This window comes from Aaosphaeria arxii, assembly GCF_010015735.1.
Source record: "Aaosphaeria arxii CBS 175.79 unplaced genomic scaffold BU24scaffold_5, whole genome shotgun sequence".
Classification (NCBI taxonomy): domain Eukaryota; kingdom Fungi; phylum Ascomycota; class Dothideomycetes; order Pleosporales; genus Aaosphaeria; species Aaosphaeria arxii.
In genome coordinates, this window is record NW_022983478.1 from 1,314,879 (window position 1) to 1,340,386 (window position 25,508).

The 25,508-nt window shown below is 51.0% G+C and overlaps 8 protein-coding genes across 8 annotated transcripts; 5 read left to right on the forward strand and 3 right to left on the reverse strand.

The window, feature by feature from the left end:
* Positions 1-4,848: 4,848 nt before the first annotated feature.
* Positions 4,849-7,100, reverse strand: BU24DRAFT_423525 (uncharacterized protein). The gene has a single exon (XM_033528276.1). The coding sequence runs from the start codon at positions 6,808-6,810 to the stop codon at positions 5,218-5,220; it is 1,593 nt and encodes a 530-aa protein (XP_033382947.1). The 5' UTR covers positions 6,811-7,100; the 3' UTR covers positions 4,849-5,217.
* A 2,639-nt stretch (positions 7,101-9,739) lies between these two features.
* BU24DRAFT_217625 (uncharacterized protein) lies at positions 9,740-11,839 on the forward strand. Its single transcript, XM_033522017.1, has 2 exons — positions 9,740-9,929; positions 10,184-11,839. Exons 1-2 carry the CDS (start codon positions 9,847-9,849, stop codon positions 11,799-11,801), a joined length of 1,701 nt encoding a protein of 566 aa, XP_033382948.1. The 5' UTR covers positions 9,740-9,846; the 3' UTR covers positions 11,802-11,839.
* BU24DRAFT_217560 (uncharacterized protein) lies at positions 11,840-12,609 on the reverse strand. Its single transcript, XM_033522016.1, has one exon. The coding sequence runs from the start codon at positions 12,472-12,474 to the stop codon at positions 11,878-11,880; it is 597 nt and encodes a 198-aa protein (XP_033382949.1). The 5' UTR covers positions 12,475-12,609; the 3' UTR covers positions 11,840-11,877.
* An 858-nt stretch (positions 12,610-13,467) lies between these two features.
* BU24DRAFT_410340 (uncharacterized protein) lies at positions 13,468-15,688 on the forward strand (the record flags this gene model as incomplete). Its single annotated transcript, XM_033525985.1, has 3 exons — positions 13,468-13,554; positions 13,595-14,064; positions 14,521-15,688. 3 exons carry the CDS (start codon positions 13,468-13,470, stop codon positions 15,686-15,688), a joined length of 1,725 nt encoding a protein of 574 aa, XP_033382950.1.
* A 730-nt stretch (positions 15,689-16,418) lies between these two features.
* BU24DRAFT_482111 (Clavaminate synthase-like protein) lies at positions 16,419-17,717 on the forward strand (the record flags this gene model as incomplete). Its single annotated transcript, XM_033533223.1, has 2 exons — positions 16,419-16,862; positions 16,944-17,717. 2 exons carry the CDS (start codon positions 16,419-16,421, stop codon positions 17,715-17,717), a joined length of 1,218 nt encoding a protein of 405 aa, XP_033382951.1.
* A 193-nt stretch (positions 17,718-17,910) lies between these two features.
* BU24DRAFT_371300 (uncharacterized protein) lies at positions 17,911-20,753 on the reverse strand. The gene is made up of 2 exons (XM_033524462.1): positions 20,402-20,753; positions 17,911-20,317 (listed from the first exon to the last, which is right to left on the reverse strand). The coding sequence occupies exons 1-2, from the start codon at positions 20,518-20,520 to the stop codon at positions 18,118-18,120; spliced, it is 2,319 nt and encodes a 772-aa protein (XP_033382952.1). The 5' UTR covers positions 20,521-20,753; the 3' UTR covers positions 17,911-18,117.
* Positions 20,754-21,514: 761 nt separating this feature from the next.
* BU24DRAFT_451607 (uncharacterized protein) lies at positions 21,515-22,187 on the forward strand. Its single transcript, XM_033531127.1, has one exon. The coding sequence runs from the start codon at positions 21,637-21,639 to the stop codon at positions 22,051-22,053; it is 417 nt and encodes a 138-aa protein (XP_033382953.1). The 5' UTR covers positions 21,515-21,636; the 3' UTR covers positions 22,054-22,187.
* Positions 22,188-23,426: 1,239 nt separating this feature from the next.
* On the forward strand, positions 23,427-24,873 carry BU24DRAFT_463389 (uncharacterized protein; the record flags this gene model as incomplete). The annotated part of the gene is made up of 3 exons (XM_033532116.1): positions 23,427-23,751; positions 23,844-24,112; positions 24,175-24,873. 3 exons carry the CDS (start codon positions 23,427-23,429, stop codon positions 24,871-24,873), a joined length of 1,293 nt encoding a protein of 430 aa, XP_033382954.1.
* Between the last annotated feature and the right edge of the window lie 635 nt (positions 24,874-25,508).

Here is a 25,508-nt window from a genome sequence, read left to right on the forward strand (position 1 = left end):
GTCATCTGCAAGCCCAAATGGTCAGGCCCCTGCATTCCGATCCGGGCGAAAAAGTTGGCCACAGAGAGAGAAGAGAAGAGACTCAAGAGAGGGGAAGAGTAAGAAGAGCAGATGCATCCTCGGGACTTGGCTAATAGGACCGAAGGGAAAATGTTGCACTACCACCCGTTCATGCAGGACAGAAAAGAGATCTATGGGATGATTAGTTTGCTTGAGATATCTTGACCGCGAGATTGACGTCGTTGTATGAGATGGATATTGGACGAGAGATGAGGTGAGGAGGATGGGATGGGACCAGATGAACTAGAGAGTAGAGGGAGTAGATGAGATGGTGAAGGGTCAAATCGGGTTTAGTCATCATGATCATGTCGACCAATGAAACATTGGACCAATCACATGTCAAGAGTGTGACAGACGTACCCCACCAGATGCACACCACAACCTAACCACCTCCTAACCACCTCCAAACCACCATCACCATCTCAACTCTCTCTCTCTCTCTCTCTTCCTACTCTTCCACTTCCTCTTACATCTCATCTTCATTCATCCCACCTAATCCGCCCACAATTCCACCGAATGCCCGCCGATGTCGTACTCTATCCATCCTAGTCCCTATCCTTACTTACCTCCTTCAGCCAATTACTGCTCCTACTACTCTACTTTTCTTCCGATATACACTTCAAACGACAATCATCCACCTCTTCTATACACTCATATTTCTCCACTACGAGATCGAACAACCCACACTAATCATATCATTTCCAATTCCTCTTCGTGCTACTACAAAGTCGGTACATGACCTCTATCCCGCCGACGCCTCATTTCCTGAATAGCAGCCTTGGCTTTGACTACCGCTACGGACCAAACCAAGAATTCAATTCCTCAAGTCCTCACCCGACCCCGACTCCACTACTCGATACCCCTCCAACCCCTCCAAAGCACCCCTCCATCACCTACGACATCTTCCTAAATTAATTCCACAGTTTCCAGTGTCTCTACTCTCCACACGGCGTCCACGAAGCTGACTACCTGCTTCAGCCCAGCCACTCCCACTGCGTGAACATTCGTTCGGTGCCCTCGTCCCGAGCCATCCTATCACGCTCTGCCCATCTCGAGGCTCCCTTTCCACTTTCGTCTGGTGGTGTCATGCCTTGTCTCAGTTGACACAGCCATCCGATACACCATCTTCATATATTCCTAACAACTAACCCTCTACATTTCGATCATATGAATTCTATCCAGAGAGCATTTGCCATCCTAGCCTGCCATATGATCTTTGCATCACGCTCTTCGCCTATCTCCCAACTATCCGGGAACCTGCGTATTCAGCCAGGTTTCCCTGAATATTGAATCGATCCTCACCATTGCTTCCTACTATGGACGCTGTTGCATCCCGGTTTCTACCACTTCGCTCAGACGGGGTGCCCACTTGGGGCGTTGGAGGCTCCAGCAGTCGGCCTTCTTTGCCGCTGCCACTCCAAGCAAGTATTCATTACAGGTGGGACTTGACACCATCCTACAATAAGACAGAGTGTAATGGATTACGCTTCCATTCGTGACCAAGCCCATAGGCTTACACGTGCGACGCGTTTTATTCTCGTTTACCGCGCGTCCCACCATACCGACATCAAGTTCCTGAGTAAGAACCTTATCGTTGTGTCACTTGCGCGTGCTACACACTCTTCTTTGTCGGTCTGCTCCGGTGGCATATTCTGGTGCAACCAGTAAACGTCTGCTTTACTGTCTATTCAAAGAGATATCACGAATCATAGGTGTTTCCAAAGCGAACGGCTGCAAATAGTTCCATATCATGTTCGCGGGGTAAGCGACGACAATTATGGGTGGCTTGAGCTGTAGTCCTTCTGCGCGCACCACCAATACCTAGTCTAGATGCCCATGGCTCATTCTCAAGCTATAGAAGAAGCTCAGCTACACCATCCACCAGGCCCTCCATGGCGTTTTGCGAGTGCTTTCTAGAACAGGTAATTCACAGCTGATATCGTAGTCAATATTTGGCAGGCCGTTGTCAGAACGTCAGCCTATAAGGGCCATGCGTCCTGATCGGTGTGAAATAGTCGTCCCTCATGTCGTCTGAAGACATTCACAGGGTCGTAGGGCTGCAAGGGTCCAGACTAAATGATGAGTGGCACAGGCAATGCTCAGTCAATGTCTACGTCCTGCGCATCTATCTCGTCGGTTTGATGATTATGAATTCAACTAAACGGCACGGTTGTCACAAAATCAGCAACACATGTCACATTCTGTTCCTTCGTCATCTCGTCCGTAATCTTTCGTACAATACGCGCCGTATGTTGACCAGACTGTCTCTCAGGTGACAAGCTTGATGCTTGATCAACACTTGAACAACATTACAATATCAAAACGTCCGACCGAGATGGCTCCGGCTCGGGAGGCGACTAGTTATCTCCAAGATTGTATCCGCACACCGCTCTTATCCAACGATTGCGCAACGGCCTTCTTCCCACGATCATCCCAGCTTGGCAAAACGAACATGTTCGACCTTCATACATTGCGTCGATCGCGGGGTAATTTTCAAAGGCATTAACACGCAACTAGTAAGCAACTGCCGAACTTGGATGTTACAAGGAGGTTTTGGATATTTTTGGGCTCCCTCAGCCACTATCTCTATGGCGTGCCCACTACTACACTACCAAACCAGCCACCGGGTTATCTTATTGGCTTTGTTGACTACAGAAAAACTTCGACGTTGTAAATGCCCTGCTTCATGTCGATTTTGAGGCTCTCACCGACTTTGAATCGACGCGGTTAGAGAAGACGATGGCCTTCGGCCCTTTTCTCACCATTCGCCCAGTTGGGATCTACGTATAGCATTCTGCCCAAACACTTACTTGTACACTTTCCCATCCCCACATACTCCACTTTGGAAATACCTCACCTGTACTAATCAGTTACGCGCGCGCAATTCGCAATTCGAAATCCGCAAACGGCCTAACAAGAACAAAAACTTAGGAGAAAAAAGCAATACACTACCCAAAACCACGATCGTGATCGTCATTGTGCATTGGCGCGCCCGAACGTTCCTATCCTCGCCTGCCCCTCATTGATCGCCCTTTCTTGTATAGTGGAGCAAATTCACCTTGAAGCGAGGTGGATATATGTTTCAAGCAAACGATTGAGGCACAATCTTCCGATGCGGAAGGTGAAATCGCAGACAGACCGCCGAAAAGACAAGAAACAGAGGACTTGGTTGGCTCCTCTCCTCCCCTCTGCCTCTCCACTTTTCTACCCGCTGTCAAACGAAAACGCTTGACAGATGTCGACCTCGCCTATCTTCACCTTTCCTTTCCTCCTGCCTTGGAAGTTCCCATTGCCGTCTGATCACGCTGTCTCGTCCAATTCTGCTTCGCACTTGAAGCCGCGGAGCTACACCGTCTCCTAACTGCAACATACGCCGAACCTTCGGCCATTAACCAAGTGGCATCCATAGCTGCATTCTCCAAATGAGGCGACCTAGGTCCGATCATCTGCATACGACTTCTTCCTTTCTCTACCTGCTACCCCTCTCCAGAGCAGAGACTCACTTCCCCGCAGCAATGGACGGGTAAATCAAGAGCCGGACTCCGTTGTAGTCGACGAGGCCTTTGATAGACAGATACGTGGCTAGCTTCCCATCCACCGTCGGCCTGAACTCTGACCCCTCTCCTGCTGCCTTTGCATTCCAAGAGCTTCGGACGGCAGTGAGATGGTTGGTATTCGTCAGCTTTCTCTCTCGAATCATCTTCATCCCGCTCTGGGTATTGCAGGATCACGAAAAGGCGGTGGTGAAGCTACATCGGGTGCCGTGCTCGATCACTGATTCACTTCAATCACATGTCCGCAGACTTGGTTGTATTGCTTGATAGACGACATCCCGTAACGGGGATGCTCCTAGATACAACATCAACCGTATTAGGAAAATCATCAAAGTTGAAAAAATTTGGCAAACATCCATCCAAAATCTCCAAAGTGACACTCATCCCCATCCTCCATCTTCAAACCACGCAACAGCTCACACCCACCATCATGTCTCTCTCCCTCCAATCTCCACCCTTCTTCCTTCCTCCTTTCTTCTCTCTCTCTCTCGCAGACACTCATTCTCAGATACACAACATACACAAAGACATACACTCACTCACTCGCTCACTCCATAGAAAAAGTAGTCAACAATCTCACCACTCCATCACCGAACCCACCACTCCCCTTTCCCTCGTCATCACACCCCAATCCAACCCAACCTCCTTCCTCCCCTTCACCCTTAACGCAAGACACCCAGCTGTCTTCTCTCCTCGTCCGTCTACCTTCTCACTCCTCACGTATTGCCTTACTCTCCACCGTCCATTTCTTCTCCATCTTGCTTGCTTGCCTATGACCAATGGTCTGGTGGTAGCTACGCCAGAACCAACATCCTTCTCACATACCGTGGGGAACTAGTCGAGATGTACGTGCGAAGACTACGGCGAACGTGTTCCTCTGTGTTATGAAGTACGTACCTACCTACCTACCTACCTACCTACCAGCCTGTGCATACCAGAAACAAACGTCTCGTCACTCCCGGACACTCTTCCACGGTGATTGTAAGTTCGTTTCACGGATCGATACGATACCAGTGAAGGGCGTTGGGAAGCAGGGCGTGCTGTATACAATAAGGGGGCAGTTATGATATATCTACCTAGGTAAGCATAGGGGTGATGAGCTTGCTGTACATACGGGTAAGTGGTATATATGACAGGTTAGTTGCGTGAGGGAGACGGGAAAGTGCCGTCCAGTAGTACGTATGTACGGGAAGATTCATTCACATTTGCACGATGGAAGGATGATGGGTTGGGTGGTGAGTTGATTCCATTTCATTTCATTGATTGTGTTTTTGGGGGTGGTTTGTCTATATACTGTTGGATTGCTTTCGTGTTTCCCATACCGTTTCTCCATGCCATGCCATGCCAGAATAAAAAAAGCCATGCGAACATGCATGACCAACGTGCTTCGTCAATCTCGGAAAGTCCGTGTCGTCCCCTTTCGCTTCCGCCCGCCCATCGAAGTCATGTCATGTGTTCCCACGCTATAGAGTGCCTGCCAGTTTGTGCCGCTGAAAACGCCGAGAGGAGGTTTGAAAAAGAAGAAGTTTGTCGTGCTATATTGTACATAAAGGGTAGAGGGGTATCCGTTTAGAAGACGCTTGTGGTTGTTCAACAATCTGAATCACGAGTCGCTGTCGCTCAAGCTGTCGCGTCGTCCGACGGGTCGGATGCCACCGCGACGGTAGCCGTCCATGACATCGCGGCCGCGCCTCTCACGCTTGGCGTGCACCTGGCTAACGCTGTCGCTCACGGCGACGCTGCCTGCGGTGCTGAGGCCCGGGATGTGGCATGGGTACGACATGTGGCCCTGAGCGTCACCGTTGTTCTGGGTGAAGATGTCGGATGGGGCGATGGGTGCCTCAGATGGGCGGGAGGTTCGGTGCTTGCGGGGAGAGGCGGAGTGGGAAGAGCGGTTCTGGGACTGCGATTGACGTTCACGGCGAGATGAACGGGGTGGCTTTGAGAACGCGTTGGGGTCGGCGTTGGGGCGGTAGTCCGAGTAGTAGGATGATTCGGGGGCAGCCTCAGAAGGTGCGGTGCGGTTGTCGGTGTAGGCGCTGCTGTAAACGGTATTGGTGTCGTCGCCAGTGGTGAAGGAGTACGCGGCAGAAGGAGGAGCACGGCGAGCTTGAGCTGGCTGCTGGACAGTGGCTTCGGCTGGAGGAGCCCTGGACCTGCGATGCTGGGAAGGAGGTGCTTCAATCTGGGGGTACTCAATACGGGCAGGCTCGGACTGAGGGTACTCGGTAGGAGGAGCTTCAGATTGTGGATATTGGTACTCGGAGATAGGGGCTTCAGTTGGAGTGTACTCGGTTTCAGTGCGCTTGTTCTTGGCTTTGTTTTTCTTTTCGGCCTTCTCCTTCTTTGCCTGTTCCTTCTCGGCTTCCTTTTGGGCTTTGGCTTCAGCAGCGGCGGTTCGGGCGGCGTTCTTTTCGATCAACTTGGCTTGCCTCATGCGTTCCTTTGCACGGCGTTCCTTTTCCTTGGCCTCCTTCTTCTTGTCGCGGGGATCCTTGGACTTGACGAGGGGTTTGCTGGAGACATTGGAGCCAAGCTCGGAGGGTTCAGTGGCAGAGTAATCAGTGTAGACACCATCGGCATTGCGGTTGAGACCACCGACACGAGCGGGCTTCTCTTCACGGTAGTCGCGGAGGTCCTCATCTCTGTAGTCGTTGGTATGGTCGCGGCGACGCTTCTTCTTCTTCTCGCCATCACCTCCACGAAGACCGAAGACGCGTGACTTGCCTTCTTCAACCTCACGCATCTCGCCAAAATCTGCACTGGTACCGGTCTCATCGGTATATCCAACGCTGCTCTCGGCACCGTAACTTCCACCGTGGACAACACTTCCACCACCAAGTCTTGTGCTCTTGGTAGCGTTCGAGAGCGTTTTACCATCTGGTCCCTTGCGACGCATGACAGTAGATTTGTAGTCCTCCCAGTCACCTTCTCTCCACTTGAAGCCACCATTCTTCGCCCAGAAGAAAAACCAGATCGAGGTGAGAACCATGCCGATGCCGATCAGGGCGAATAGTGCTTGGATTCCTTTGTTGTTGAAATCAGTTGCCGGTTTGGAACCGGCACTGTAGATAGCTTTGCGGTCTTCATTTCGCTTGATGAGTTCGTGGACAGCTGGGGCAGTCGCCGATTCAGCTGCAGAGATGCCGAACGAGCGAGGCAGGAGGGCGAGAATGGAATCGGGAAGAGGTGCCATTTTGCCGTCTCAGTGAGCAATGTATGTATCGGTTTGTAAAGATATTCCCTCGTGGGAGAGCCGAAGCCCAGCGAAGAATGTAGATGTGGTGCAACCGGGTTTTCGGTAGTTGCTGCACGTTCCGTTGGCGTGAGGTCGAGTTTGCAAGCAACGTTCGAGCGAAGAGTAACAACGAGTGCAGCTAGAAAATAGTCAGGTTTGTTCTGAAGGTTTGGAGAGTAGGGGAAGTGTTTGGGAGGAGTAGGCTCCCACAGTACTTGTGTTCTTGTGGCTGGTAATACTGTGAAAATGAGGAGGTTGACGGGATGGCTGGGAGAGGACGCTATGACGCACGTCGCTAAACAAACAACCACGCTGGCCCAGCAACCTCACCACCGAGTTTCATCATCACTCACGGCACAGACATCAGCAAATCTGCCTTGATCAAGAAATAATTTTTGATTCTATATTGCTCCGTACTTTTCAATTATACAGAGTACATGCAGATTTATTGGAAGATTTAAATGCACCTCCTCGTCTTGGATTGAATCATTCCCACAAGTACCCTACGTAACTAGGTAGGTATCTAGGTATACACTTGATGCATGAACTATAATAGACGGCTACAAAATGAACTGAAGTAAGGTTCGTTCGCATAAGTACTAATTGTGCTCTATAAATTGTGAGGTGGAATGCATTGTTTGATTCTGCCACGCACTGTTGTGTTCATCATCTAAGAAAGGTGCAAATATTATCACAACCTCGACAACAACACCTCTGAGATCTCCAATTAACGTGGCGCGATCATTGTTCCCCATTATTTCCATGCTTATATATCAATGCCCTTGGTTGGTCGTGGATATAATCTTAGCAAGAGCTCTAGCGGTTGCACGAACGTTATACTCATATCTCGATACTCCGTACATGTTCAAGAATTTTGAATAGACTATAATAGTAACACAAGGCACACTTCAGCTGTTTTTGAAATGAACTATTCCGATGTAATCATTCGACATGAGTGATGATTCTGTTTTTCTTTGGATATGCCATAAGATAGTAAAGTGTTTCGTTCGTCAATCGCTTCGATCATCACTAACTATGTTATGCCCTGTAGACAGAAAGAAATAGGTGTTTGAGAACATTGATATGCGACATTAGGAGATTTTGACTATCATGTGTCTATATCATCTTTCTCACTTGTAACTGGTTTCTAGGGTAGTTTGTCATTTTACAACGGCTGCTTTTGAAGATTAGGTTGACTTACCGTGGGTCAGTATATGCTACGGTGTGGTATTGACGACCTGCATCTCTTGTTCAGCATACAAAAAGCCGATGGCATAGGCATAGTTCAACCTGTGACTCACTGAATTTTGCAAATATTGAGAGTGTCAAGCCGGCAACCTCTTAGCTGCGCTGCGGCATAATCGATCTAGGCATGTCATGCGCGCGGCTATTGTGTAAAGAACCGTATCGTGCAAGACACGGAGGACCTGTATTCCATTTCTCAAAGGTTACTATCTTGAGTTTTATAGGTATCATAATGTTGAATCGGAGAATTAGAGAATCAAAGATTCGATGAATATTGAATAAACATGAAGTGATCTTTCTGTGTGCGAACTTTAGCATCAATATAGACATCGTAACAAAGGAGAGAAAATCTATATGACAAGCAGAGGGCTAATTGCTCGATAGCGCAAGCTGATTGTACGCGAGACGATATGTCATAGAGACAGCACATGACACGATTCGAGTTTAGATCACATGTAGTACGAATGGTTGAAGTACCTTCCAGGACAGTGACTGTCTACCTTTGGGATCTTTGGGAATCTCGTCATCAATTTTGGACGCTATGATCGTATGTATTACGTCAATTGTCACAGTGGTATGGTGAACTATTGAATGAATTCGAAAATTCAATAGGTGTTTCGCTCAGTCACAGATGTTCTGACTCGGGGATGTCAAGCGCTTGGTGAGATGAATCGCGCCGTTGAAAGGACAGCGTCGCAAGGGTGTCTCGTCCTAATCTAACATCAACACGCCCTATAATACGCTGATGTAGTGATTTCTAGAGGAGTTTGGTTGAGTGGTTGCTGATAGCTTTCGTTTGAATATTTGAATGTTTCGGTAGACTCGCAGCGGGCATGCAGCTACCTTAACCGCTAAAGGACCTGAAAACATTGACCATTCTATATATTTAAATTTTTAAAATATAAAGCTAGACATATAATCTGAGTATTATGTTGTGGACGGGTCTAATTGTTTGATTGGTAGTCGCCAAACATATTTTTTGACTTCTATTGTTTTAATCTCAATCATGAGTAAAGAATTTGTAAGGTTGTTACGAGACTGATGAACATCCCGGAAGCCATCAAATTAAAGCCGATGACAGCATAATTAAAAGATGTAAGAAATTATACGGGATGAAGAGAGGCATAATCCGGAGTTATAAAGCTCGAGAAATTTTCATTGCCTATACTTCATTCTGAGATCATTAGTATGGCGACTATAACGACGAACAGTACATTGAACCTTCAGATGGTGATTAATCGTTTGCAACTTAAAAGACCTGGGATGGGTGATAACGATCATCTCTACTTCATGAACCAGACGTTGACTTCCTTTCCTCGAAGATGAAAATTGATTTTGTTGAAATTTCGTGCATGCTGGATTCAATTGAAGTATACTTTCTCTACATGTGGTAGACATATTCGCCATACGATGGGTTAAGGACAGAACACATATCTAGCTTGATGAATGAACACCTCCATGATTAAATATGTGACTATTCTAAATGAATGGCATTTTCTCCTCGACATACGTAACTATAACGTTCTGATACTATACATGGGGTGCGTTGTATGCCAGTCGATGGATGATGATGATTGGCTAGCCTAGATCCTACACAGCCACTAACGGAACGTTGTCGACGGAAACATGCTGACGTCCATCCTACTACTCCCACAGTCCACGTCAACTTGACAGTCAACTGGTACGAAGTACAATATCGCAAGCTTATTCATTGTTACACAGACTGTCAGCGTAATTCGGTTCTGGAAGATGTTGCCACCGCGTTCGACAGAGCTGCCTGGTCGGAAGAAAGCTTGGAAGCCAAAGACGAAGACGGGGTGTATAACATGCAGGTATGTCGAATGTGTCTTCTTTCTTGATCACATATGATTGTTTTTCTCGTAAATTTTTACTATTGTTTTTTTTGCACTGTTAGAAGAGTTTAAGAGCGTGGATGATCACTACTATTGAATTCCATGTCAGTGTCTTCTGGAATGTAAACACAAATCACTCGTCTCGCATCCTCTAGCACTTGCTATCATCATGTCACTACATTATCTTTTGCCTTCAAAGCCCCATTGAGCACCATTTGACTGTTATATCGCAGAAGCCGGAGGATCAAATGCGACGAGGAGAAGCCGCACTGTAAAAGGTGCACATCTACAGGAAGAAGGTGCGATGGTTATGGTGCCTTAACCTTAACCGCACAAACGCAACAAATCATAATATCGCCTACAAACACCTCTCTCGCATCTGCTATGAACGGACTTCAACTTAATTCTGCTCAGGAGCAGGAGGCATTCCACTTCTATCAATATCGCAGTGTCGGTGAGATATCCGGATTATACGACAAGCAGTTCTGGGAAGTGCAAGTACTTCAGGCAGCTCAAGCTTCTGCTGCTGTTCGCCACGCCGTCATCTCATTGGCATCTCTACATCGCAAGTTCATTACAGGACGAATGCCCGTCGTGCCAGATGATACCTCCGATAAATATCTCCGTTTCGCATGGCAGCAGTCGAATTCTGCCATACGAGAGCTCCTTCAATCGCCGACTCAAACGACGATAGCCGACAAGATACACCTGATGACCTGTTGCTTACTATTTCACTGCATCGCATGCATCCAAGGCCACCAAAGCACAGCATTTGACCATCTTCGAAGTGGCTTGAAATTCATGAGGGAAGTTGACCAGGAGATTGCCGCTGGATGCCCGGTTTCACAACAAAATCTAGCGGCGTTACGGTCGTTAAGATATATATTTGTGGATATGGATACCCAGGCGAGAACTATATTGAATGAGAAAGGACAACTCGAGTGGGAACCGTTCCCTAAGTGCGACCTGGCTGTGTCCCCGGAACCCTTCAAAGACTTTCAAGATGCTCGATTCTACTTCGAGGCAACATATGCCGAATTGCAACGCGTTTCTATAGAAGTAGCCCAAACCCCGCTCCAGGAGGCGGAACAGGTTGAAAAGATATTGCAGACACTCAGCGACACTCGAACTCAATATCAAAGAGGCACCGTGTTACTGAACGAGTTTCTCCAGAAGGTACCGAGGGTAACTAGACAGGATGAAGAGGCTGTCATTAGCATTCTACTTCTTCACAAGTATTATGGCATCATCATGTGGACTCGTCCTCGATTCGATGGCACTCAGGTTATAGCAGATGTTGACGTGGACGAGGAAGCGCCGGAGCTTGAGGAACTTCTCGACCTCGCAAGCCAACTCATACATGCACCGTCTACTCATACGCTTGCTCCCGAATCGCTTCCGGAAGATTACTATCCATCGACGCAAGCTCATGAGCGATCTAAATCAGCGAAGCCTGCTCTTACCAACCCTGTCTTTTCATCGGGAACAAGAGTCCTCTGTGCCTTGTGGATGATTTCTTGTCGTGCAGGAGACATGGAGCTCCGCCGCAAGGCTATAGCAATGATGTTAGACTGTCCACGGCGAGAAGGTGTCTGGGACAGCGTGATAGCTGGACGGATTGCGTGGGAGACCATGAGGTTCGAGGAAACGGCGACCAATGGGAACTACCAGGAGATTTTGGACCGGACCCCCTCTCCGCATGGAGCAGAAACACCACCAATTGACAAGACGAACCGTATCAGCGTCATAAATATTGAGTATGTAGGAGCGAGAGTGGCACGAGTGGAATTTCGCAGCAACAAACATTGCAAACAGGGTGAAAAAGGCGTGTTTAGGTATATGTCATGGTAGACTTATCTCTATCCCAGACGCCTGCAGGTTTGCTGAAGATACGGTTCGAAGCAGATCCCAACCATGGTATTTGTTCTTATCCGCACCACTGGATACATCTACTTATTTGGACTCCCACCATGGCACACCACAAAGAACTGAGTCTACAAGTATTTACTGGGATGGAGACCGAGCCACGCCGATTGAGTTCATGGAGTGGGTGGTTGTAGATGACGCGTTCTACTGTCACAAACGTTCGGCTGCGAGTTGCACGACGCGACAACGCAGCCAAGCAAGGTTCACGCTCACGCATGTCAGCAGTGCAGCAATCATCGATCAATGGGAGGACGATTCCGGCCAACCCGATCTGGAGCCAGACCTCGGGATGCATGAAGCCTCCGAAGCATGTCAACAAACACAGTATTCGCACGTGATTCAGCGGCGCCCCGGTTCGAAAGTGGCTTGCTGATCCTTGCTCCCCAGCCTCCGAATTTCCGCAGGACAGCTGAAAGTCAATTGAGGGGCTGGGCGTCGCGCGATGGCCAACATGGATGATGCCCTCAGCTCTGTGAAAGAGGAAAATGCCTCTGCATGATAAACAGAAGGCTACCAATGGTAGAGCTCCACGCAAGATGGCCGGGTCCACACTGGTGTAGCAACGAGCTATTGTACTGCATGCGCATCGAGAGATCATAGCGGCGGCGATGGTGGTCCGGTGGAATTAATTGAATCGGTTGGCTGGGATGGACGCTGCATTGTTAGGTGGGTGGCCGGTTCAGTAGTCCAGTCCAGTCGAGCGATTTGCATCGATTATTTACCTGTCGATCCAGTCTCCTGGCCTAGGAGAGGTGGCCGAGCGGCTATCATGAGAAGCCTCGGTCGAAACGGATATGATGGGCTGGGCTGAGGATGGAAATAGGTGCTGGGAAGAGTCTAGAGAGGGAGGGAGGCGTGGTACCTGGGGATGAATAGGGAAGAGATGGAAGCTACGGAGTGGCTACAGGGGGAAGCTTTGGAGCTATGGAGCTATGGAGCTATGGCGCGCGCTATGGGGTGGAGCCATTACGGGTTGTTTACAGCGAGTATAACAACAATAACAAGACAACACAACAACAAGATGAACAGCTAGAGACGTGAGGAGAGGCTCCTGTTGGAAAAGAGGAAAGGAGGCGTGATGATTGATGGCTAGATGAATCCGGTCGGGGGGGAAACCATTGGTGCATGGATTGGCGATGGATGGGATGGAAGTGAACGGACGCGGTTGGGAAATTGAATGGAAAAAGGGGGCCGACCCGATTGGGACTGGCGTTGTTGTTCTGTTGTTTGGATTTGCGGACTAGCGTGTGTCAGCTCCCCCCAGTCGAACCAAGAGGAAGCCAATTCAACCAACCTCCTCATTACCAGCCTCTCTCTTCCGCTCATCGCCTGGCGACACCTCATCACTCCTCCTCCACTCACCCCGCTTCTGCACATCCAATCTGCATCTCCAAACCTGGCGCTTTTAAGAGGCATCTTTTCTACCAACTCACTTTGAGGTCAGAAAAGCTCCTTACGAATTCGCGATTCGTAAGGGCATTGACTTCTAGACACCCTGGACTTTGAAGCACGCGTAAGTGTTACTATTCACCATCATCATCACCGTCTATCTCACCGCCGCGATGCTCGAGCTTGGATCTGTATCTATCCAATGGATGGGTACGGATTGATGATCGATGGTCGCGAGGATGGGGAGGGACTTGAACAACAACAACACCAAAGCAACATGATGAAGATGGTATAGAGAAAGAAAGCAAAGCTAACATTGTCCATGACAGCTTCCTATCCCCTTCTCGATCTTTCCCAGCTCTTATCGGAGCCAGAAAGAATCATCGACGCAAGAAAAGGTCGAAGGCTCAAAGGCTCAGCAGCTCGGACAGGGAGAAGGGGAGTACGAATCTTTCTCCACTCACGTCCAGCAACAGCAACCGCAACAGCAAGACAACCGTCAAGAAACCTACGTTAAAGAGGAAATCCGCATCCACGAGGAGCAGCAGCCGCAGCGTCCACGTCCAGCCAACGTTCACAGAGAGGAAATCCACATTCACGAGCAGCGCCGTCCAGCCCAGCCCCAGCAGCACCGTGAGGAGATCCATATCGAGGAGCACCGTTTCAACCAGCAGCCCCAGCCCCAGCGTTCTGAGTTCAAGCAGCACGAGTTTGTCCAGCACCAGCACCAGTATCAACAGCCAGAGCAGCAGCGCAGCACCAAAGAACGCGTCGAAGTTGAGTACAAATCTCAGGACCAGTAAGTACTGATTTTCATTGTTTTGAGCTCAGTTCCCTTTCCCTTTCCAGTCGGGGCGCAAAGTCCCAGCGCAGGAGATTCTGTTGCTATTGTTTTTCGCTCGGCCGGTCGGGGGGGGGGGGAAAGGGAGCGGCGGTGGCCACGAATCAGCTACCCAATATCCGCATACCCATACACCCCGTACATGCACTTGCACTATCCGTGCCCTCCCTCCCCCTAAACCCACTCCACTTTCACACGCACAACAAATACACGCTACTCATTCCCCACTCACACCCATTACACATTACATTCACCCCCCTTCACACCCCCTGAGACTTGGCGGTCGTAAAAAAGCCACCAGCTCGCCTAACCCCCTTTGCTTTGTTGTTGTTGTCCCAGCGACCACGCACGTCTCCACTTTTGCTCGACTTGTTCTTCCTTGCTCAAGCTGACCCTTCTCCTTCTCATCCACAGCTATCAACAACCCTACGACCGCTACGTCGGAAGCCACATCGACGTAAAGGACAGGTCCTACGACAGAGACTTCAATACCGTCCACGGCCCTGCCACCGACTACGCTCCCACTCAAATCGACGTTTCCGAACGTCAATACCGCGAACGTACCCGTCCTATCGAAGGCGGATACTCTGCTGAGTTCACCAACCTCTCCACCCAGCCCAACCTCGAGCAAGCTTCCAGCTACTCGAAGCAGACCTACACCGGTTCGCACGACAGCTATCCCTCTCGCCGTGAGAACGACTCTGTCGATTCTCGCTACCCAAGAGGAGATCAAGTTCGAGTAGAAAAGTCTACTCGTTCTACCGTCGACGCCCCCAAGAAGTTCAAGCGTGATATGGGATATTACGACTCTGACGGACAGTACCACTCCTTCCGCCAAGGTCTCCATAAAGCAGCCGATCGCGTCGCCGAGCGTGTCGTTCACCCCTTCCATTCTCACCGCCACCACCACTCTCATCACCAGCCCAACGTCCAGTCGGCTCACCGCGAAGACCGTGAGGAAATCGTAGTCAAGGAGAAGTACACTCACTCGATTCCCGCCCCTGGTCCCACTTCTGCCCCTGCTCCCGCACCAGCCCCATCCCGAGCCCAGCCCCAGCCTCCTCGCTTCGCTCCTACTTCTTCTTCCACCCACATCTCCAAGACCATCCATCAAGCACCTCGCAAAATGGCTCCCGCAAACACCATCACCATCCCCTGCCACCACATCCGCATTGGCGATCTCCTGATCCTTCAGGGCCGTCCTTGCCAGGTCATCCGCATCACCACCTCCTCTCAGACTGGCCAGCACCGTTACCTCGGTGTTGACCTCTTCACCAAGCAACTTCATGAGGAGTCCAGCTTCATCTCCAACCCTGCCCCCTCGGTTGTTGTCCAGAACATGCTCGGCCCTGTCTTCAAGCAGTACCGTGTTCTCGACATCCGTGAGGATGGCCGCGTTGTTGCCATGACCGAGACTGGCGATGTCAAGCAGGGTCTTCCCATCATCGACCAGAGCGGTCTCCTCACCCGCCTCACCGAGTCTTTCGACAACGGCCGTGGCAGCGTCCGCGTCCTCGTCATCAACGACGATGGCCAGGAGCTCGCTGTCGACTACAAGGTCGTCCACGGATCCAGGTTGTAGATGGGTTCCTTCCGTCAACGGTATGTCCACTCGTCCATCATCTTCGTCGTGTCCATCCATCTAATTCATCCTAGGTCGTATTCAAACATTCTCTTGTATCATCAACGCATAAGGATTTTGCTTCCTGTCGGCCTTTTGTCAAATTGTGTCTATAAACTTTGTTCGCTTATCATCACTTGACTGGGTTGTCTGTTGTCTTGGAGTCTTGCATCTGGTAGGCGTTGTTCAACATCATCTACTACTGCTCGATAACAAAGCATTGCTGCTCGTCTCGTCTGGGTTGCAATATGGCGCAGAAATCTCCGGGTAAAGTTGCTGGGAAAGCTTAGCTACATCTACTGTCGATAGTTAATGAATGGAGTCGTCTGCTTATACTCTTCATCTTCCTTGATCAATGCTTCTCATAATGTGATGTCTATGTTGGTGTTGTTGGTGTGTTGTTCCTTGTCAGTAGAAGGAGGATGGAAGGTGTGGTCGTGCCTTTGGGGTTGTCCGCGTGTCTCGTGGAGGCTACCCCGCGTTTCTGCCATGCTTCCCGACCCGCATTCCACGATTGACAGCGCTTGCAGGTAGATGCATTCCCATCTCCACACTTCCAACATCTAGCGTGCGGGGGCGGCCGAGGCAGTCTTGTGAATATCATGATTGTAACAACACTATAATGCTGTATGTTGCACTCACCCAATTCCTAATGTGGTTGAATACTCATTGACAACTGATTTGCTGCAAAATGCCTCATTCTGATCGAGCACAGTCTCCTCCTCAGGGAGCCTTCCCAGGCCTTCCACCCTTTCCAGATGATGTGCCTACCGCACCCTTGCTCCGTATATCTCTTGATAAACTCTTAGATCATGACCCAGAAGAGGAGGAACGGTGCTGGCAAGCTTGTTGCGACTTGGGATTCTTCTATCTCGACCTTCGAGCTTCCAATGGCGCTGATAGCGTTGGTGATATTACAGAGAACAAGTCTAGTGAAGATGGGAACCACCCAGGTGAAGCACTACTTCGAGATGCGGACCAATTGTTCCAAGTCATGAATGGTTTCTTCGATCTCGATGTAAAAGAGAAAGTGAAATACGACTTTGCCGATCAGGGGAGTTACTTTGGATACAAAGGCTACGGCGAAGGCATCGTAGACAAAGAAGGTACCCGTGACCGTAATGAGTTCTACAACGTACGTATAAACCTTCCCTACGTATCTTCACATATCTCCCTCCAACCTCCCAGCAAATCAATCAACTAACCAAGCCCTCAGATCTCCAAAGACGACATCCTAAACCTCACACCCGCTCTCCCCTCCCCCGAAGTCCTAACCACCCACCGCCCCCTCTACGCCTCCTACATCAACCTTTCCCACACCCTCTGCACCACCCTCCTCACCCTCCTCACCCCCCGCCTCCCCCTAACCCCAACCGCCAAACAATCCGGCGGCCTCCCTCCCCTGCACGCCCTCTCCTCCCCCTCCGGCGACCAAATCCGCTTCGTACGCGCACCCCCTCAACCCCCTCCCACCACCACCACCACCTCGCAATCCTCCCCCATAGCCCTAGGCGAACACACAGACTTCGGCAGCATAACCATCCTCTTCAACCGCCTCGGCGGGCTACAAGTCCGCCTCCCGCCCTCCATCTCCCCGGTACCCCCCAGCACCCCCAGCACCTCTCCCTCGCCATTATGCCAGGACGGCTGGACATACGTCCGCCCGCTCCCAGGCCACTGCATCGTCAACCTCGGGGACGCGCTCTCCATTCTCTCGTCTGGTATCCTGCGATCTAATATCCATCGTGTCGTTGCGCCTCCGGGGCGCCAGGGCGAAGTGACGAGGTGGAGTCTGGTGTATTTTTGTCGGCCGGGGGATGGGGTGAGGATGAGGGGGATTGTTGAAGGGGAGGAGGATGGTGGGGAGGGGGAGGTAGAGACGGCGAAGGAGTGGATTATTAGGAGGGCGTTGGGGAGGAGGAGGGTTGGGGGGTGGGAGGATAGTGGGGGGACTGAGGGGAGGAGTATGAGGGAGAAGGGGGGGAGGTAGGGAGGTGGGAGGCGGATCGTTGATGCTAGTACTGAGTAGAACTTGTGCAGTGATAGGTAGCTGTAAAGGTGAGAATATCATGGTTGTGGAGCCTATCAGTTTCAAATGTCAGTGGTGCTCCTTGGAGATTTGGAAAATGATAAGTGATGATGGGAAACTTGACGTAGCTGTAAACTTATGATGATAACGTTAACAAGTATATTGATATATCAAAGGCCAATCGTGCTGCTCCCAGGGCATCAGAATCACTCCTTCGAGAGATAACGCCCAATACATGACATTACAGTACCTAGGTATATAGTAAACAGAACCATTCCCCACAAATCCGTCTCTCGAACAAAACCCAAAAAGCCAGTCCAGCCCAAACCAACCCTCCCAATTCCAAGGTGTATCAAACATATCAAAACGTCATCCCCAACTCGTGGCCCTCAAACCCCATATCGTCCCACCCGGCGCCGCCCTGCCCGGACATGCCGAGCGGCCAACCCATATCGAGCGGCAGGAACCCATTCCAGAACGTCGAGTCGTCAATAGGCCCTGTGTTACCCCCGCCATTGATCGCAAAGTCGCCCACGGCACCCAGATCCGTCCACCCGAAGTCGCCCATGTGCTCCGTGACCGCGGGGCTCTCGCCCGTGTGCGCGCTGCCGGACTGCGAGGGCGAGGGCATGGGGACCGGCATGCCGGATTGGAAGGTGTTGTTGGAGTTGCCGTTGCCGTTGTTGCCGTCGGTGTTGGGGAGGTTGGCTGTGTTGGTGCCTGGGTGGCGGAAGGACGCGCGGGATGCTTTGTCTTTTCGCGGGACTTTGGCCCATAGGAGTTTGAGGAGCTCGCTGTAGCGGCTGCCTGGGTGTTGCAGCGTCGTGGAGCCCGTTGCGGCGGGACTGCTGCGTTGGAGGCGGTTTACGGTTTCGTTGATCACGGCGCGGACGGTGCGGTCTTCTTCGCCGCCGATAACGCCGGTGCAGCGTGCTCGGTAGAGGAAGACGCCGGCGTATACTAGGTAGAGGTAGTATCGGAGGGGCATGTAGCGGAGTGACTTCTCGGGATCGACGAAGTTGTTGGCTGTGGTGAGGATTGCTTTGGCGGCATCGAGGCCTTCGTAGATGAATCGGGCGTCTCCGACAGCGCCGACGTTGTTGCTGAACACTCTCTGCGGCGCTTGCATCGAAGGATTCTCGGAATGCATGATGGCCTGGTCGACGGTGGGCATGGCGCGACGCACCGTGGCTTGGAAGGCAAATGCATTCGTGTAAAGACGTAGGTAGTCGTAGGACATGAGGAGGCAGGCTTTTAGCGGTGGTGAGCATGTTAGGGTTCCCCAAACACTCTTCCATCCGTATATGGCGGTGCGGAAGTCATCGATGAACTTGATGTAGCTGCCGCTCAGATGAGATCGGAAACTTGATCCGGGATTTGAGTAGAGGACATCATGAACGTTGCTGAACAGCTGTGTCAATTCCAGGTTGGCTTGATAGATGCTGGCATAGTCCTCTTCGTTGGGGGACTTTGGGATGAGCGAGGGATAGTCGGCACGGACAAGAGTCGTCATAGGCCCAGGTCCACGAGACCAAAAAGCCTTTCCGATTCGAATGGATATATGTCGATCAGAGACGTAGGCCGCTGTCCAGATCAGTCGTTTCCGATCGTGTTCCGGATCCTTGTCCCTCTGGTTCTCGGTGACCCTGAATGAGTACTTGTCGAGAGCTAGGAAATAGCCAATGCGTAAAGCAAGACCGACATGCATCCAACTTTCCTTGTCTTCTTCACCTTTTCCGACCTTCCCAGATGTTCTCTGAGTGTAAGGTGCCCACTCGGCAAGGATGAGAAGGCCTTCAACGGCTTCCACACCTGCGTCACCTCCAGCGGCCAGGTGTGACACCAGTTCTTTCATATATTCTGAACATGATTCGTAGATGTGTGCTTCCTCGATGAGATCCTTAGATGCTATCACCAAGATTGCGGTAAGAAGATGTGGCTCCTTCTTTGCCGTTTCTGCCAGGAGCGAAGTATCGAAGGTTCGAACTGGCGCGAGAGGATAGTACGGGTGGTAATTCTCTTGATAACGCGACAGTAGGCGACATACTGTAGCTACTGTGAGAGCCCCAGTGTCTAATAGCCGGTAGGAATAGAAAGAGGGTGGGGACTGAACATCGCCGCTGACAGCAGTCAGAGAACCAGGCACATGGGTTGGTTGCGATGGCCCGAGAGGTTGTGTCGTCGCCAGATCCGCGCGTCCAGAACTCCCTTCTGCTACCCTGGCCAGTATGCCCAATGCATCCGAAGGGTTCTGTAGATTTGCGTAGGGTAGCTCGTCCGACGATGTGCCAGACTCGGATTGCGGTATTTGGTCGTGTGTTCCGCCGCCGTTACGTTGCTGCTCGTTCGTCTCGGTCTGTGTCCACGGATTCGTGCCGACGTTCCCAATGCCACTGAAAGGTGTGTCATCCTGGGCCGTGAAGGTTGGGAGCGTTGGGAGCGTCGCGGTTTCGACAGGCTTCGGCTTTCGCACTCGTCGTCCGCCGCGGTTGGAGCCTCCTAGGACGCAGTCGAGGTTGTCCCTCTTGCATCGCAGGCAGGGTATCGAGCCGTCATTGTCCCTGCGTCGATCTTGGTCAGCGTCTCGGGTATTCAACCTTTGCGGTGGATGAGGCCTTTGCCGATTTGTGGACGTGTTTACTTACAAGAGGCAACGCGACTTGCGCTTGCGACAATTCAAACAGGCCTGATGCGCTCTTTTGATTTTTGGAGAATCATCCTGGGCCGGCGCAGGCCCCGCTTCTTGCGCAGCAGATGTGTCCATGTGCAAGGGCCATCCAAAACTTCATGAGATGGAGTAGTGTGACATTGTGAGGATGGTCGGGTCGGGAAGAATGTGATCAGACGCCGCTCGGCATCTGACAAAGAGCTGGTCCCATTAGCCGACGTTCCCGTAGGTGGCGAACTCTTTATGTCTTGTGACTTTGTACCACAGACAACCAATTGGGTCAATAATCCTCGTACGTCGAGTGAAGTGTTGCTGCAGATAGAAGCAACAGGCGATAGGAACGTGACAGAGTCCATTGCTGAACATCAGTGTTCCGAGCCGACAAGGCACATAGAGTAGGCACCTCGGGCTTGGCCTGCTAGTATTCCATTGTCACAACTGTACATTCGCGGCTATATTCGCAAGGTGTTAAGACTGTCGACTGGCTACAATATACTCTCGTATAGCTGGTATAGGTATAAAAGAATATACATGAAGCTAGGAGGTAGTTAGTCCGACGTATGTTCCCTCTGTATCAGCCAAGGCGCACAGTTTTACACCGTCACTGTAGGCCGAAAGTTCTACTTACCGGCTCCACGACATCACCTCCTCTACATCTTCAATCCACTGGTGCCGACAAGTGATCAGGTTAGGTCATCAATCTCCATACCGGCCTATAAATTTTACAAGACTGTGAGACATCACAATTCTTGGCGTCTATGAATTCCATTCCGCCGTGGTCAACATCAAACCCCGCGCTCAATGCGACAACTCTCTGGCACGCAAAGAAAATGAATACAAAAAGCCTGGTTCTCTAATAGAACTAGATTTAGTCACAGACTATGGTTTCAATTGGTCGTATTGTGGTGATGTCCGGATACCGTCCAGCATTTCAAACGCTTACAAAAGTCCGATTCTCTTTTGCCAATGTCCATTTCTACACAGGCATTAAGCCATACTCACGATGGGCGACTGATGCCAAAAATAATGTCAACATGAACTATAGAAAGGGTCGATAGTTCGTCCCACAAGCACGACATCATCAACAAATCAAACTTTCATTCACTACACTTTCTTCTTTCATTCATCCATTCATTCTCGCTCAGCGCAGCAAGACACTCACTCGGAAATTACAAACGTCTATCTCTTTCTATTCCGATCCACTTTTCCAAAATGCAATACTCCACCACAGCTTATGCGGCCATCGTTGCCCTTCTATCTCTCAACTCATTCGTCAGCGCCGCACCCAGTGCTTCGGTCGTTGCGCGCCAGGCAAAGAACATCAGACTGGGCTACGAATCCCTCGATGCCAACCCAGGCAAGAAAGGCGCCTCTGCAGTCTGGGTCGCTGGATCAGGATGCTCAGCAGTGACACCCCACGGATTCGACTGGGAAGAGTTCACTCCCTGCGAAGTCTTCTTCACGCCTCCCGGTCAATCACAGATGTACACCATGGAGGGCTGCGGTTCGGGAGGCGGGGATCTCAAGGAGAACGGCAACAAGGTTGGCAGTTGCAAGTCTGAGGAGCAGGTGGAGGACTGCGGCGGAGGCCGAAAATGGGTCGGACAGTACTCGTGCACTCTTGCGTAAATGGGGATTGGGTTGGTGTAAGATAAAATGGCAGGCAAGAGGGTTGTAGGAGTAGAACACTATGTATGATGCAATATTTTCAATACATGTCTAGACGGCAAGTTTGCAAGTATTCACCATGTGCTGGATTTTGACTGTGGACGTGTAACGCATTGCAGAAATTATATTGACATCGACAACATGAGCAAGGATGATACGAGAAGCCTGATAACGTTGAAAGCAGTAATATTAGGAAAGAGACTACACTGCGAGGTAACAAGAGCACCAGTGGTTGATGGAAGCACCCAGACTAATCGACGCAGACGGACTTCGGAGCACAATCACAATGCGGTAGCATCAGGTCGAGGCAAACATCCGAGGTCACACTGAACGCTGTTAAACAGACAGAAGCGCGCGATGCTGCAACAGGAAGTCTAGATTGCACAAGTGCAGCTACTTCGACCTATAATTTATTCGTATCACTCGTCTGCCCTACGATTCGATTCTAGAGGGCCCTTTTGCCCAAATCCAGTTAGACGCCGACAAATAATGTCCGACGACATACAACGCGGGATGTACATACAACGACGTACAGTAACCACCACCAAGTCGACTTCATCTTCTTCTTGAACTATGGTACGCTGAAAGATGGCTGTTTGCTCGAGGTCACCTACGAGTAATCCGCGCTTTCCTTTGGCTGTTTCGCCTCACCAGCACCCCTCCAATCTCCAAGCCTCTCCAATCAATTCAGCCGAAGCGGCCACCCAAGCAAGCCTATGCATTTAGCGATTTCAAGACACCTCATCGAAACGGGAAGGTCGGAGCCAAACATATTTCGATTCCCTGGCGATCCCCCAGGTCAAGCCGGAAGCTAAGCAGCAATCAACACACAGAGCGACCGACTGACCGCACAATACTGATATCGCCCCCCGAGATAAGCTTCCTGGCCGCCGACCTCCTTGTCTTGTGTGCAGTGCGCCATGCTGCAGGATCTCCAAGGGAAGATCTGCCTGATGGCAGCCACTCAATACGCAGCAAACAAATCCCAAACAGGCATCTGATTGAAACGGGTTCGTGGCAGGGCATCATCATCGCCCCCCAATCGACGAATCGTCGCGCGTACAGTGCCCTGTCAATCAGCCATGCATCTTTTATATTACCATGCCTCGACCAGCTTCCTTGCCGCGGCATTGCCCCGGGTTCGAAGATGGAGATTGGCACTCGAAGGGCAGGTGACAATATATTTCCTGCGAACCGCCAAATTCTTCCACAGCACGGAGCTCCACATCTGTGTACGACTATAAAGAGTCTTGGAAAACCAGACTTCCTGATTGCTCCTCACGCCAGCCAATTCCTACCTCGCGGCCCAACTCACCAGTCTACCCATTGAAATCATGAGGTTCCTCTCTGTCGTTCTGGCCTCCCTGAGCCTTGTCTCGGCCATCAGTCTCAACACTAGGTCGGAAGACTACGACGGCTACCAAGTGTACCGCGTCAATGTTGGATCCAATGGCGAGAAGCTCCATGAAGTGATCGAGAAGCTCAGCCTCCAGACGTGGAAGGGTCGCGCCCTGACGAGCTCCGTGGTCGACGTCGTCGTGCCGCCGTCAGTGCTCGCCGAGTTCAAGAAGTCGACCGAGGGCATCGAGACGGCGCTGATGCACGAGAATCTCGGCGCATCGATCGCCGCCGAGTCGGAGGTGGCTGCTGCCCCTGCCGGTAAGTAATATCCCATCACATCCTGGGACCTCGCCTTGAACGGGGAGGGGAATCAACCGGACGTTTTTGCTGACATCAATCGTCACATCCAGCATTCGCTGCCGCCGACAATGACTTCAGCACCCTGGCAGCGCCGAACCTCACTTGGTTCAATTCATACCACCCCATTGCGGACCACACGCAGTGGCTCAAGGATCTCGCGGCCGCGTACCCAGCCAACTCGGAGGTGTTCTCCGCCGGCAAGTCGCTGGAGGGCCGCGACATAAACGGAATCCACATTTGGGGCAGCGGCGGCAAAGGCTCGCAGAAGGGCGTGGTATTCCACTCGACGGTGCACGCTCGAGAATGGATCACCAACATGGTACGCCTTCATTCCCTCACATCCTATCCCCTCCCATTCAATACTAACTCTCAAACCCAAAGGTCAACGAATACGCCGCCTACCAACTCCTCACCTCCACCGACCCCACCGTCCAAGCCTTCAAAAACAAATACGACTTCTACATCCTCCCCATCGTGAACCCCGACGGCTTCGCCTACACGCAAACCACCAACCGCCTCTGGCGCAAGAACCGCCAGTCCACCCCGTCCGCCTCCTGCGTCGGCCGCGACATCAACCGCAACTGGCCGCACTCCTCGTGGCCGCAGCGCGAGGGCGCCTCCACCGCCCCCTGCGACGAAGACTACAAGGGCCCGTCCGCCGGCGACGGCGTCGAGACCAAAGTCCTCAAAGCGCACCTCGACTCCATCGCCGCGGGCAAGGGCGTCCAGTTGTACATGGACATCCATTCGTACTCCCAGCTGTGGATGTATCCGTACGGCTACACGTGCAGCGGCGCCGTGCCCAACGCTGCGAAGTACAAGTCGCTGACTGACGGGGCGGTGGCTGCCGTCAAGGCCGTGCATGGCACGACGTTTACGTCCGGTCCGATCTGTAATACGATTTATCAGGTCAGTGGCGATTCGGTGGACTATGCGCTGGAGAATGCGAAGGCGACGTACTCGATGACGGTGGAGTTGAGGGATACGGGCAGGAATGGGTTCGTGTTGCCCGCGGCGCAGATCTTGCCGTCTGGTGAGGAGATGTGGGCGGGGTTGTCGTATTTGATTAAGAATATGTAGATGGGGTTGACGATGACGAAGATGATGAAGATGATGAGACGACGATAGCGATATCATATCATAGCATTGAATAAACTGCATTCATAATTGAAAGGGAAGAAGATCCACTTGGTGAATAAGTCTGAAATGACTAACTGCACCTCTCAAGCTTCACTGAAGTATCAAGTGGTTGGAGATATGTATGGATGGGGAGATAGATGTTACACATAAACATCTCTCAACGTCGGATCAGATCAGATCAGATCAGATTACAACAACCATCGTCACCATAAACAGCGAGAGAGAGACGTGGCTTTCGTGATCCAATCAGTTACCATCATCAACCATCGTTGGAAAACGTGTTTAATGTAACTTGTGCATCAAAACATCTCTATGCTTCATTCATTCAAGCACCCTTCCTTCCTTCTCAACTTGCGTTCTCTCCATGCCCCATCCCTCGCTCCCTCTCGAGAAGCACACGACAAGAACCAGTCATGTAAAGATGCTATTTCCTATACACACATATTCCAGCGTAAAAGTCACCCAACTCAAAGTCAGTGAATACATCACGAACCATCACGTTCCAATAGCACAAAGCTCTCCTCAAATGTCATCATCAAATAAGAATAGTATTCATATGTTTCAAAACTTTTTCC

Coding starts and splice junctions, on each gene's coding strand:
- BU24DRAFT_423525 (XM_033528276.1), bottom strand. CDS start 6,810: ATGGCACCTCTTCCCGATTCCATTCTCGCCCTCCTGCCTCGCTCGTTC.
- BU24DRAFT_217625 (XM_033522017.1), top strand. CDS start 9,847: ATGTTGCCACCGCGTTCGACAGAGCTGCCTGGTCGGAAGAAAGCTTGG. Junction 9,930..10,183: donor ACGGGGTGTATAACATGCAG/GTATGTCGAATG, acceptor GTTATATCGCAG/AAGCCGGAGGATCAAATGCG.
- BU24DRAFT_217560 (XM_033522016.1), bottom strand. CDS start 12,474: ATGATCTCTCGATGCGCATGCAGTACAATAGCTCGTTGCTACACCAGT.
- BU24DRAFT_371300 (XM_033524462.1), bottom strand. CDS start 20,520: ATGGACACATCTGCTGCGCAAGAAGCGGGGCCTGCGCCGGCCCAGGAT. Junction 20,318..20,401: donor CGCAAGTCGCGTTGCCTCTT/GTAAGTAAACAC, acceptor AGATCGACGCAG/GGACAATGACGGCTCGATAC.
- BU24DRAFT_451607 (XM_033531127.1), top strand. CDS start 21,637: ATGCAATACTCCACCACAGCTTATGCGGCCATCGTTGCCCTTCTATCT.